General features: G+C 44.5%; 2 protein-coding genes across 3 annotated transcripts in view; one reads left to right on the top strand and one right to left on the bottom strand.

Annotated features, from left to right (window-relative positions):
- Positions 1 to 14803, bottom strand: part of LOC131919654 (disks large homolog 5-like) — a 406205-nt gene that overhangs the window by 125222 nt on the left and 266180 nt on the right. The window contains exon 1 of one of the 2 annotated variants that reach the window (XM_059274049.1): positions 4763 to 5977. The exons of the other annotated variant lie outside the window; for it this stretch is intronic. Coding sequence (XP_059130032.1) covers positions 4763 to 4929 — 167 coding nt within the window. The 5' untranslated portion in view covers positions 4930 to 5977. Of the gene's footprint in view, positions 1 to 4762; positions 5978 to 14803 lie in introns of those variants that run through there. 2 annotated transcript variants of the gene reach the window in all.
- The window catches only part of LOC131919657 (disks large homolog 5-like), a 77713-nt gene that overhangs the window by 39207 nt on the left and 23703 nt on the right, over positions 1 to 14803 (top strand). The window lies entirely within an intron of this gene.

Below are 14803 nucleotides of genomic sequence, written 5' to 3'. Positions count from 1 at the left end.
CTAGTGTATTAGCCAGGGTTCTATAGAGAACAGAAGTTACAAAATGAATCTCTCTATGGAAAGGGTATTTGTTAGAATGGCTTATAAGCTGTGCTCTAGCTAATCCAACAATATCTGGCTAGGAATGGAAAATCCAAGAATCCAGTAGATGCTCACTCCACTAGACTGGATGTCTCGGCTGGTCCAGTATATGCTGGAATCCTAAAGAAGTAGGCTTTAATGTCAGTGAAGGAATGGATAAGCTAACAAGGAGAGAGCAAGCAGAGAAAGAGTAAGAGCTTCCTTCTTCCATGACTTCTATATGCTTCCAACAGAAGGAGTAGTCCCGATTACATCTGGATTAAAGATCTGAATTAAAGGTGTGACTTCCTACCTCAAAAGTTCAAACTAGAAGTAGATCTTCCTACTTCAAAATAAGCATAAATCTCCCACAGATGTGCCCTCCATTTTTGGTTGTTAGTTAATCCCAGATATAGTCACATTGACAGCCAAGAATAGTCATCACAGTCTTATTCCCCTGTTCACTAATATTCATGAGAAAAGGGCTCCCTTAGAGAGTGATAACAAGGAGTGAAGATAAATATAAATCATACCTAAATCACCTGTAGATCTCATGGTCATGATGACTTTTTGTGGCCTCTTTTTGATCATGGGTGGCTAAAATAGGATGAAATACCATTCTTTGCTTTATTGGGTAGGAGGGGATTAGATAGATACCCAGACACAAAACAATGTGGTCTCTCTCTGTAACTGAAGATTTTAAATTCAAATAATTATGTTATGTCTGGTAATAACTGTGGTGGAAAGGTTCTAAGAGATAGAAAATGGTTTCTCTTCAAAGAAAAGAGAAGAAAGCAAACACACTGTACTTGTCAGAAAGAGCCATGTGAATTTGGACTTGAACTCCTCCAGACCACATCTTGCTCACTCCATGCATTCTGAGAAAGAAAAACCTTAATGTCCCCTAACTATGTTGGGACTATGTGGACACCTACTTCATGTTCTGGAATCACTGGGTCACCTCGGGATTGCAATTCAACTTTCTGAAGACTTGTGTGTAGCTTCTCACTGTGCTATACCATTTTACATTACCAGAAATGTCTGAGGGTCCTCATTTCTGCAAACCCTCCATGAGGCTGATTTTAACTCAGAGTTATCAACTTTGAAGAAAAGCAGATACTGAATGTTACAGACACAGCACATGGGGAGTAATTTAGACCCTAAGGAGCCTAAGTGGGGTGCGCTGAGACAGCCCCCTTCTCACACCACAGCATGGCTAGGGGACTTCTGCTGGACTGAGATGCAGCTGGAAGCACACTGCAAGTCAGAATCCCTCAAGGACTAACATGCAGGCCAAGCTCCAAGGCCAAGGTTAACTGAGTCAAGGTTAGACAAAGGGGTAAAGCAAGTGGTAGCAGGCAATGTGGATGAGGACAAAACAGGATATAGAGAAGACACAGCAAGCCACCTGACCATTGAATGTGCAGTCACCATTCACCCAGAGCAGACAAGGACACAAACCCTCAGCCAGGCTATCCTGCCTCTCAGACACCTTGATTTGCCACAGTGACCTCCTCCTAAACTTCATGTACCACATTCCTTTGGTTTGCTCCAAGGATTTCTGGGCAGATAAATATTTTTTTCTCTACAAATACCTGAAAACCACTGAGGTACAGTAGTTTTTGTCCCTTTGTTCTAGTGAGGTAGGAGGACATACGGAAAGATGGGCAGCATCATACAGTATTTGATGGATGCCAAGTGAGGGGGCACAGTACTTTTTCAACAAAGTTGGTTCCATCATCATTAAAGATGAGGAAGTGAATATATAAATATGTAGAAATAAAAACAAATAAGAGAGTTTAAAATCCACAGTACAAACACACACCTAGACCTATAAGCACCTGTACTCACAAACACATACAAATAATTATCCCTATACATACAGGAAACGTGGACACACACACACATATACATTCATCCACACATGGTCACATACACACACAAAGGAATACTACTGTGTAAGCAATAGACAGTATTCACACAAACACACATACAGAGGAGAAGTTCACACACACACATACATACAGAGATGCACAGAAAAGCACAACACACACACACACACACACACACACACACACACAAATACTTGCTGAACCTAGAATGGTCAATGAGAAGACTGCTGTTCTGATGTAGGGTGAGGTAGTGGGTCCTCTGTGCTGTCTACAAGGCTCTTACACCCATCAATGCACTGCTACCTCGGCCTGCACTTACTTTTCCTTGAATGAATTTTATCCATCACAAAACTCACTGACGCCACAGGTTCCAAGTTGACCCGTCATAGTCTTTTCATTAAACTTATCCTGGCTCCTCCACAGATGACCTTGATAGCCCAAGAAAAATAAAGTGACCCACGGTCAACACCCGGAAAATTTTCAACAGATGACAGTGCATATGATATGAATTCAGCCCAGTGTCAGTCAGGAGGAGGCCAGTGACATCACCTGCAGTGCTTTTCAGGAACACAGCACTCTGCACAACTATGAGAGGGAATCTGTTCTGAGACACAGCCATGCACATGATATAGTCAGCAACACAATGTCAGCAAGGAGATGCACTGTGGGATTCCGTGTTGTGAAGCCAATGAGACAAACCAAACATTTCCTGTGGTGTTAGCTCTGTGCACTGAAAGGAAAGAAGCCTACTGTTTATTTTTAAAATAGCTGTATTATTTGATTTTTGTTATTTATTAGAGAACACATTAGCATCAAAACTTTAAAGTAAACAGACAAAAGAGAAAGCAAATGTGTCCTTCCTCTTTCTGAGCAATTTAAATGTGTAACATTGGATTAGACAAAACAAGACAGAAGGTCTACCTTGGAGGACAGGAGATCCAAAGAGTGCTGGCCAGCTAGATTAGCCCAAAGAGAAAATTTCAGGGTCAAAGACCTGGGCTCAAGGGAATAAGGGAGTGAGCAACAGATGACAACACAGATTTCATTATGTAGCCTCAGAACACACTCACTAATGTACACATTTACACATGCCTGCATAGATCACACATGGACCACAGAAATCAGAGTGAGCAGAAAACAATAAAGAGGATATCATGCTGTATGAACAGTTGAATAAAATATGCACATCAGGTCTTTCAACTGATACCCACTACACGGCTATCCATCCCTTAGGGACTAAAAATTCCTAGGAGAGCACACAAGTTATTGAGACTCTGTTGAGGTGATAGCAGAAAATGTGCTCATATAGCCTCAAATCAGTCACCCTAACAATCATCTTGTCAAAGTCCTCCCACATCTATGGTCATCCAGTCAGCTCCAGACTGGAAGCTCCAGGATGGGAGAACTGTCCAGCACCACGCACAGAAAAAGGACTGAAAAGGTGGTACTCAGGCTTCTGTCACTATGAACCAAGAGCTTGAAAGAGGAAGAGAGCACACTGGGATTCAGGAAAAAAGGAGAAGACCACATGCCACCCAAAATGTTGACAATGAGAACCACTCACTTGGCACTGGGGCTGGACTCTAGGCCTTGAAGGCTGCTTCCTACCTGTGATCTCACAAGACCCCTGCAAAGCAAATGAGCCACAGGCCACTGACATCATCAATGAAAGCTTTGTGTTGTTCCCTAAGTACCTCCCTGCATAGCAGCCCTCTGATCATAATGACATGTAGGTGTGTGATATGTGGCTGACCCAGCTCTCTGAATGTACTGCAGCTTCTAGGAGAGCAAGAAGGTTTGCTTGACAATTATCCAGTTTCTTGCAAGAGGCTACCTCTCCAGAAAGACTCGGGAATGATCACAGAAATCAACAATTAGATGGTATGTAGGTGGGAGTCTGGATGGATGGGTGGATGGTTATATGGGTGTCTCTATGTTTATGGTTGAACAGGTGGGCAGCCTGTTCCCACTGTCTCAGCCTACCTGCTGAGGGTCACAGATCATCTCATGAGCCTCCATCAGGAGGCTCTTCAGATCCTCACAGGACTCTTGCAGTTCAGTCTGCTCCTTCCACAGCAGTCTGTTCTTGAGTCTCAACACATGTACATTCTCCTTCCGATGAGTCCAATCTTGGAGGATCGGGCCATGGATTTAACTGAAAATCCAAAAAAACGTGGTGTGTCCCAGCCAGCCTCCATTTGCCCTTCCTACGTCCAAGTTCCACCAGTGCTGAAAAGTCCCAGATGCCCAGAGAGCCCACAAATGGAGCTCTCAGTAGCCAAGCCAGCATCACTTAGATGCAGGCCAAATCCAGAGAATAACCAAATTGCAGAAAGATTCAAACTACTTCTGAAAACCCTGATGCCAAAAGGGATCCTGTGCCTCTGAGAACAGCGTGCAGTCCACACCTGTTCTTAACTGTTCATGATATTGGGAAAGCAGCAGCAGGTAGAGGGAAAACACTCTCAAAGGAGGGAAAAAGCTCCAACCAGAATCAGTTCTGTCTATGGCTACCATGGAAACCAGCTCTGTGAAGCCCTGGTCAGAGCTCCAGAGGTCCTAGGATACCCGACACTCTTCATGGTGCAAACCATTTTTCTATTAAGGGTCTCCCAAGGATGACAGGACATCTCTTGGAGGGACTCAGTGTCTTTTCACACTTAGCAAAACTGAGTTCAAGTGGCACAAAGCCAAGGACCACATGTCAGACTGCTTGTTAAGAGGCACACAGGCAAGAACCAGGGCCCTCACTTTGGGTGAAAGAGAAAGATGGTAGAATCAGTCCCTCCCAAGATAAATCCTGCACATACCTGTAGGATACATTCTCCTCAATCAGCTGTTTGACCTTGTTCACACCGTCACAGATCTCCATGGGCAATTTCTGCAAGTCTGACATCACCTGCTTATGCTCCGTTTTTAGCATCCCAAAAGAATTCAGCCTGTAGTAGGGCATGGCCCCTGGAGAAAAGGACCCCATGAACACAGGCCACAAGGATCATATGGAATCAGGCTATGTTCTGGACACCTCAGCCCCATGGATGCCACAGCCTGGCACTTATACACTGGGACCTCCTGGTGTTTATTAAACTTCCTATCATGTCCTCAGGACAGAAGAAGAAGGTTGTTCAAGAGAGTTATCCAGGGCTGCATGAGCACCCTCAGTGAACTTGGAGCTACAGATTATCTACCTAAGAAGTTCCAAGGAGTCTGTGCCACATATCTGGTGCCACCGGAAACCTATAGTGACATTTTTCCTGTCTTTACCACAGGGATTCTCATGTATGGCTGCCTATTGCTACACAGAGGACCAGAGCATACATTGAGTATTTCCAGGGAGGAGTCCCAACTTCAGGAAGGCTTTATAAACTCCACAAGGGATTTCAAAGTTTCACCAAAGTGAGAACAGTGGCCAAGATGAATCTCCCTGGCGTTATCACTGGCATCCCATGGAAAATGTGAAAATTGCAAATCCTCAGGCTGTGTCACAGAACCTAGACTCCAAGGAGTACACACACATACCCTCATGCCCTCTAAAACACACACATTAACACATGCACACATGCACACACACACACACACACACACACACACACACACACACACACACACCACATATACTCAGAATGCACATGTAATACAGAGAGTTTGCACTGTCTCAGAGTATAAGGAGGAGCCAAGAAAAGCTTCAGGCTATTACTTCCTACACACCCAAACACACCACATACAGTCAGGTTGCCCATGAAATGCAGGTAGGTGGAATTGCCTCAAAGTATAAGGAGGAGGAAAAGGGAGAATCGGTGATAAACATCAGGCCTTCCAGCCACAAACTGAGATGGATGAATGGGACCAGGCCCCTCCAGTTCTGCCAGGAGCCTTCAACACATAATCAATCATATGTTGGTCAACTACAAAGACTCACCACAAACTCACAAAACTTAGCATCTCCCACAAGCCAACACCTGCCAAGGCCTCTTGAAATGCATGTTGAGAACTCACACACTAATGTCCCTATCCTCAGAGTGTGATTCAGACCACATGGTCTGATATTCATTTGGATGAATAAGAATAGCCTGTGTCTCCATCTCACACCTACGCAGGGTCTGTGCACTCAGGAAAATTAGTTTAGGTACCAGGACACCCTGGAGGTTCAGCCACCGGTTCCTCAGGAAAGCTTAGCTACACACTGTAGGGTCAAGATGGTCAGCAGAGAAGTGCACATAATGACTACCTGTTCTGTAAATCCTTGTCTGTATAACTGGCCAGGATCCCATGCAGTTCAATTTGCTCGTATGTTATACTCTGTAGCTGAAGGGTGAGCTTCTCTAACTTTGTCATCTGCTGCTCCTGCTCAGTGGAGGTGGAGGTTTGAGTTGGTGCCTTCCCAGTAGTCCCTGCAAGAAGATAAAGCAAAGTGAACTTGTACACTTGAATGGCATAGGGGCAGGAGAATCCATGCTAGTCCCAAGAAGAAGCTCCAGGAAGAGGAAATGCTAGGGCCCCACTGAGAGCCCCAAGTAGGTCAATTATCCTCAAATTAGTACACATGAGTTATGTATCTGTCCTCAACCACCATGGCTAGGCATGTGCCTCCCTCTCTAATGCAGTCCCCCAGCCCTGGAAGGCATAAGATAGCCTAGCCATGTAGATTTGGAGGACAGTGTCACCTCATGTCTGATGTGGTGCAGGTAAGTCCTATTGTCCCTAGAGCATAGCAGTACTAAGTCCTCATCACATGTATCCAGGACCAAAGTATCTGAAAATCTGAGACTTTGATGGACGATCAAGGGAGTTTCCCGCCCTTCTTATTGGCATCAGATTCCCATGGAAACTGAGGGAATCCACTAGGATGAAGTGCAGCAACACCCTACCCAGAGAAGGACACCTAATTAGTTACCACTTTGCTCATGCTGGCCTTCCTTTCCACTCAGAATGAGATTAAGGATCTCACAGAAAAGCCACTTCAGGTTTGAATATTCATGGCTCTCCCAAACTAGCCATCAGACATTGTTGACTCTGGGTCTGCTCTTAGGGAACCCAGAGAAGCAGGATAAGTCCATTGCTTACCAGAAATTCACAGATACTGAGCCCCACTACTGGAAGGCCCTGCTCAAGCTGCACCTCCTCCAGAAAGCTCCCACCCCCTCCTAGGACTCACTGTTCCCTCCCCAACCATTTATTTCTCAATGTTTTATACTGAGACTAAAGCCCAGCTTCCTTCTGCCTCTCTCTGGTCTCCCCATGTTCTCCATTCTCTCTCCCAAGCAGCCTTCTCAGTCTTGCTGACATGTCTATGGGCAGTGAAAGAACACCCCACAGTCACCTGGTGTTCCTACAACACTGGTGATATCAAGAGAATGCCAAGGGCTCTCCAGAATACAATATCTCGCCCCAAGAAGGAACTATTGGGTTCACGAGCAGTAGCCCTCACCTCCCTACAAACTATATCTTCTGCAATTTACTGGAAGCCATACTGCCCTTCCCAGGAGCCTTCCGAAAAATGTAAGGGAAGACCTTCATCACCTCCTCATTACAAACCCAGAGAGCTCTTTTTGCTATATTGTAATATGTTCACTACATCATGGTCAGGAAGTTGAAGACTCACTTCTAAACACATCCCAGGAAATGGCTCATCCAACTCGTGAAACCTCTAGTCAATAACACAAGAAAAAAGTTTCTAGGCAACAAAGTAAGGATGGTGGAGAGGAAAGTTCAGTCCCCTGAAAGCAACAAGCACCTTGTGGAGGATGCACAAGGCTGTTAGTGTGGTGGGAGATTGTGGGGTTCTTGTCAGAACAGGATAACTTCCATAATTGATGAAAATTACCCCTCACCTTCAGTAGAATTTATTCCAGCCATCATAGCTACCAAAAGTGTGATTAACTAGTGACATATCAGGCTGGAGATACAAGAACCAGGGTTCCCCAGGGGAGCCCTCAGACACAAGAGCAAAAACTCCCATGAAGAATGATGGGCCATTCCTGCATTCAAGTTTGAAGAAAGATGAATGGCCATTGAGAGGCCACACACAGATATGCAATGGCATTTACAGAAAATCAAATGTGTCATATTCATGGGGATAGTATGTAGTGTGTCACTGCAGTAGTACTTCATCTAGAGCTACATGAAAGCCAAATTCCTTGATCTGGCGCCACCTGTGACAATGCGCATGCCCTTAGGAAAGGGGACACAGACAGCTTAAATTACAATATGGATTGGAGTATGAGAGAGGCAGGCAAAGGGCACAAGAGGACAGATTTTTTAGGGGTCCTTCACAATAGACCTTTCCCAGAGCCACATTTCACACATTTGAATTTACTGAAAGTCCTAAAATGAAGAACTAGCACCATGTTCATCCTGGATTGAAAATTCACCAGAAGTCTAGACTGTGGCTTCAGAAGTGTACTTGGTGGACCACAGAAGAAATGAGTGATGTGGGTAAACTATGTCCATTCAGATGTTATATCATACTGACAAACATGTTAGGCAAAGTTAGGTATCTCAGTAATCACCAATTCTAGAAATCAATGGACACCACCTGCCCTACACACTACCTCATCTCAGTCAATCCTGACACACTAAAGAGTGATCAGGAAGTGACTGACAGATGAAACTTTGCCCTAGCTGTTTCTGAAAGACTAGACTTGAGTCTCTCCCTCTGTGGATGTCAGTTCTCGCATCTTTCTATAGGGAGATGGGTGTCTCAGAAGTTACCTGGCTTCCCCTGTCTCCCTGCACAGGGGGACCTAGGGGACAGCCTCCTAAGGCTTATTCACAGCTACAGAAGATGTACAAGCTTCAGAATCCTCAGCCATGTCTTTCCTGTACATAATCCTGGAGATAATTGCTACTCTCACAAGCACTCATGTAGTATAGGGATGCCCAAATCACTTGGATGATGCTTCAGAGTCTCATGTTAATGGAGAAGCCATGCAGCGGTGGAATATAGTCAACAGATTCACAAAGCCATCTTCACTGGCAGCCCAGGACACCTAGATCCTGGAAGAAGGGGACAGTGTCATTCCAAATCCACTGAATCTAACAGTTCTCAGGCTGAACTGGAGACCTGTGTGCCACCCACAGCTGGGAAGTCATAATCTTAGGGGGTCACTGAAAGACAGCAGCACTTGGTGCCTCAGCCCTGCTAGAGTCTACGATGTAAGCTAAGACAAGCTCAGGCTTTGCCAGGGCACTCTCCTCTCCCTGTTATTGCTGGCACACAACCTAAGAACTCCAGTGGGAGTGAAGTGCAATGATAGTACTGAAAACTAAACATTCCTCTGTGCCTCCTTCCCCACTCAGAGTGAGAGCAGAGGGTCCCCAGCACAAAGGCTACAGCCTTGTCAATTCCTGACTATATCATATTAACCATCATGAACCCAGAGAAGCTGGATAGGTCTATTGCTTCTCAGAAGCTCCCAGTTCCTGATTGACCCTGGCAGGCTCAAGCCCATCACATCCAAATGCTCCGCAGACCCTTTTCTGAACTCACTGCATCTTCCCCAGGACCATTGATTTCTCCATTCTTTCCAGTGAGACCTAGGGTCAGCTTCCTTCTGCCTTTCTCTGATATCACACAAAATCCATTCTCTCTCCCAAGTAGATGCCTAAGTCTTGACAACATGTCTATAGGCAAACTGTATAGGCATTGAACGAACATCCTAAAGGCACTTGGTGTTGCTACAACACTATTGACATCACAGGGGATTCCAAGAGCTCTGCTCTCCAGGATACAATAGAATTGCCAGAGAAGGGACTCCTGATGTCACAAGGAACAGCCTTTGCCTCCTTGCTAATAAATTCTCCCTGAACTGACCAGAAGCTGAGATTTTTTTCCAGGGGTCTCTCCTGTGACACAGGTGAAGCCATTCAATACCTCCTCTTTCTGATGCTGGTAAATTGTTTCTGTTTCCTTAGAATCTTTTCACTACTTTACCCGTGGAGAGTTGAACACTCACTTTATAAGCACTGCCCAAGAATGGACCTTCCTCTCCTTAACATACATACTCAATAATATGAGAAATAAAGTATGCCAAGGAATTAGACCATGATGATGTGGAAGAGGAGCGTTGAGTTCTATGAAGTGAGCAAACACCTGAGGAATGCTGAGGTTAAGGGAAGATGGCCATTGAGAATTTGTAAGTGAGCTGAGACTGTTATGAGACCCAAACTGCTCTAGAATGTCCTCTCTACATGCCTGGTGTGTATTATCAGGCCTCTAGAGTAACATAAGTTATAAAAATAAATGTTTATTTTAAAAGGGGATTTGTTAAAATGGCTTACAGCCTGTACACTAGCTAATCCAACAATGGCTGGAAATGAATGGGAAGTTCAAGAATACAGTAGTTTCTTCATCCTAAACACTGGATGTTTCAGCTGTCTCTGATATTATGCTGTAACCTTAAATAGACTCTAATGTCAGTGAAAGAATGGATGTGCTAACAAGGTGAGAGCAAGCAGAGAAAGAGTAAAAGCTTCCTTCTTCCATGTCCTTCTATAGGCTTCTAGCAGAAGGAATGGTTCAGATTACATCTAGATTAAAGATCTGAATTAAAGGTGTGACTTCATTCCTCAAAGTTCCACAATAAAGTAGTTCTTCCTACTTTAACTAAGCAGAAATAGACTACAGATGTTCCCTCCATCTTGGGGTTATATTATTCCCAGATGTCATCATGTTGACATCTAAAAATAGCCATCAAAGTCTTAATCCTATCTACTAACATTCTTGAGCAAATAGCTCCATCAGAGATTGAAAGGAAGGAGTGGCAATAATCAACAGGTACATGGGAATCAGCTGGAGATTTCATGGTCATGATGACTTTCAGTGGCCTCTTTATGGCCATGCAAGGCTGAAATAGGATGAAATACCAGTCTGTGGTTTTTTGAGTAAGAGGAGAGCAGCTAGAAACTCTGTACTTAAAGAATCTGGTCTTTCTCTATAATTGAAGATTTGGAATTCAAATAATTTGTTTTGTTTGATAGTAACTGTAGTTAAGAAAAAAGTGTGCATAGGCAAAAAATGGGTGCTCTTTAAAGAAAAAGAAGGAAGGCCTAAAACAACAGCACATTGGACCTGTAATAAAGAGGATGGGGTCTCGGGTCATCTGACTGTCTGAGGTTATGGTAGATAGATGGCCAGGGGAGTTTCCCTCCCTTCTTATTGGCATCAGATTCTCATGGAAATTGTAGGAATCCACTAGGATGAAGTACAGCAAGACCGTAACCAGAGAGGGACAGATAATTATTCCATGTGAATTTTGACTTGAACACTTCCAGACCTTGTATTGCTTACTCCATACATCCTGTGATGTGAGGGAAACAAACTCCTTCCTAACACAGAAAGGACTGGGATGACTACTGTGTGGTCTTCATTGTCAACAACAGCTAGATGCCTCCTATTGCTTTCAAAGCAAAATGATTCATTTAGATTTGAAATTTCCCTGGGGTCATACAATTGGGATTTCAGACAATGGCACCAATATATGAATTCTATTCCTGAGATGACACCTGTAGTCGGGAGCTGTTCCAGCTTTGATCTGGAAGTACCACCCTCATTGAGGCTTAGGTAACTGTCACACCTACAAGGTGGAGCCGAGAGAGGACCCCTGAAGATTCGAGATCCAGATGGGCTGGCTCTCTTGGTTCCTGGACCCTGAATGCTCGAGGTAGACTGAGCAGAGTTCTCCCAAGAACACCGCCAGACTATGCTTCACCTTTCCCAGACCCTGTAACCTATCTCTTCACTTGTAAGTTACCCCACAAAATAAACCTCCCTTTTAACTACGTGGACTTGCCTTAAGATTTTAACCAATTGACACCACCATGATGAGCATGGGCACTGCAGTGTGTGTCACCAAGAACACTGGCTTTCTACAATGTGCCTGGTGCTGCTTCAGAAACTTGCAACATGTATGGCTCTGAAAATGGGATGGAACCTTCCCCAAACCATCAAGCAGAATGGACTCCTCCATTTCTTTAGAATATAATCTCTGTCATGCAGATGACTGACTCAGGCTTGTATTGGGATCTAGCCTCTGTAGTAAGGGGCAGGACCTCTGATGAGAACTTTTCCACCACAACACTTCAAGGAAGGTCAAAGCTTCTGGCAGCCAATAGCTACTCCAAATGTCCCTGCTACAGTATCAAGCACCATGGCTAGGTATGTGTCTCCATCCCAAAAGCAGTAAGGCTCCATTCCTGCACTGGGGTTTGTGGGAAGATGAATGGCAAGTGAGAGGCTCCACACAGATATACAAAGGCATTCACAGAAAATCAAATGTGTCATAGTCATGGTGATAATATGTAGTGTGTCACTGCAGTGGTGCTACCCCTAGAGCTACACAAAAGCTAAACGCTTTGATTGGAGCCTCCTGTGACAATGCGCATGCCCTTAGGAAAGGTGACACAGCCAGCTTAAATTACAACATCCATCAGAGCATGAGAGAGGCAGGCCAAGGGCACAAGAGGACAGGTTATTAGTGGTCCTTTACCATAGACCTTTCCCAGAGCCACACTTTGGAATTTACTGACAGTCCTGAAATGAAGAACTAGCACCATGTTTGGTCTGGATTGACAATTCACCAGAAGTCTAGACTGTGGCCTCAGAAGCATACTTGGTGGACCCCAGAAGAAATGAGTGATGTGAGGAAAACTGTGTCCTTTCAGATGTTATATCACACTAACAAGTCATGCTAGACAAGGTGAGCTATCTCAGTAATACCCAATTCTAGACATCAAAGCACAGCACCTGCCCTACACACTACCTCATCTCAGTTAATCCTGACACACTGAAAGATGCACAAAGTGACTGACAGATGAGTCTTTGCCCAGGCAGGTTCTGAAAGCCCAAACTTGAGTCTCCCCTCTGTGGATGTCAGTTTCCCATCTCTCTATAGGGAGGTGAATGTCTCAGAATGTCTCCCTGCACAAGGGGACCCAGTGGACAACCTCTTCAGGCTTACTTACACTGTAGAGGATGCACTTTGGCTACAGAGCCCTCAGCCATGTGCTTTCAGATGCATGGAGAAAATTGCAACTGTTATAATCACTTGGGTAGTATAGGGAGGCCCAAGTCCCTTGCTCTAGGCTTCAGAGTCTCATGTTAATGGAAAAGCCATGCAGGGCTAAAACATAGTCACCAGATTCACAAAGTCATCCTCTCTGACACTCCAGGACACCCACAGCTGGCAAGAAGGTGACAGTCTCAGTCCAGGTCCACTGAATCTAACAGCTTTCCGGCTGAACTGGAGACCTGTGTGATATCAACAGCTGGTAATTCAGAAACCTCAGGGGTCACTGGAAGACAGCAGCACTTGGGGGCTCCTGCCCTGCTAGTGGCTATGATGTCATGTATGAGAACCTCAGGATTTTCCAGGGTTCTCTCCTTTCCCTATTATCACTGGCACGTAAATAAAGGACTCCAGTGGCAGTGAAATCCAGTCATGGTACAGAAATCTCATTAATTTCTCTGTGCCTCCATCCCAGAAGTTCCCAGTTCTTTAGCCCTAGCCCTGGAAAGCTGAAGCCCACCACATCCAGAAAGCTCCCCAGTCCCTTCCAAAACTCACTACCTCTTCCCCAGGACCATTTTTTCCATGTTTTCCAGGGAGACCTTGGACCAGATTCCTTCTGCCTTACTCTGGTCTCTCCATGCTGTCCATTCCCTCTGCCAAACAGACTTCTACGTCCAGACAGCATGTCTAGAGGCCAAGCTTGTGGTCACTGAACAAATGACTCAAGGCAGTCAGTGTTGCTACAACACTAGTGACATCACTGTGGATTCCAAGAGCTGTCCAGGATACAATAGAATGCCCAGTAAAGGGTCTGCTGATGTCATGGGGCAAAGCCTTTGCCTCCTTACTAATTAGTTCTCCATGAACTGACCAGAAGCTGTGGTTTCCTTTCCAGGAGTCTCTCCTGTGACACAGGGGAAGTCATTCAGCACCTCCTCCTTCCAAAGCTAGACATTTCTCTCTGCTTCATAAGAATTTTTTCAGTAATTCACCCATGGGGAGTTGAACACTCACTTTATAAACACTGCCTAAAATTGGCACTTACCCTCCTCATATCTATACCCAATAATATGAAAAATAAAGCATGGCAAGGTATTCGGTCGTGATCATCGAGGAGGAGGGTTGAGTTCTCTGAAGTGAGCAAACACCTGGGGAAGGCTACAGTTTTGGTGACTATTGGGAATTTGTAAGTGAGCTGAGACTGTTATGAGACCCTAACTGCTCTAGCATGTCCTCTCTACAAGCCTGGTGTCTTAACCAGCATTCTCTAGAAGTAATACAATGATTCTCTATGGAAAGGGTATTTGTTAGAATGGCTTACAGGCAGTGCTCTATCTAATACAACAATATCTGGCTGTGAATGGAAAGCCCAATAATCCAGTAGATGCCCACTCCTCAAGACTGGATGAGTCAGTTTGTCTGCATTATATGATACAATCTTAAAGAAGCAGGCTTTAATGCCAGTCAAGGAATGGTTTTGATAACAAGTTAAGAGCAAGCCGCAATATGTAGTATGAATCTTAAAAGGTCTTATTAATAAAAACAAATCTGGAGCCAGGTATTGAGGGTGACCACTGGAAGATCAGAGAAGCAGAACAAGCCTCAGCCACCTCACCTTGCCAGTTCCTCAGCTGATCCTGTTTCCTCAGAATGGATGCCTCTCAGCCCTCATCCAGAATGAATCTCAGCTTAACGGTGCTGCTCAAAGCCTAAAAAAAAAAAAAAAAAAAAAGAAAGAAAGAAAGAAAGAAAGAAAAAGAAAAAGAGAATATAGATATGAAGTATATCATTGAATCTACTCTGAGGAAAAGGATGAAGAAATAATAGGATAAATTGGTAGAT

This window comes from Peromyscus eremicus, chromosome 9 (assembly GCF_949786415.1).
Source record: "Peromyscus eremicus chromosome 9, PerEre_H2_v1, whole genome shotgun sequence".
Lineage (NCBI taxonomy): Eukaryota > Metazoa > Chordata > Mammalia > Rodentia > Cricetidae > Peromyscus > Peromyscus eremicus.
Note: the sequence above shows the minus strand (reverse complement) of the source record. Positions and strands in the feature narration are given on the sequence as shown.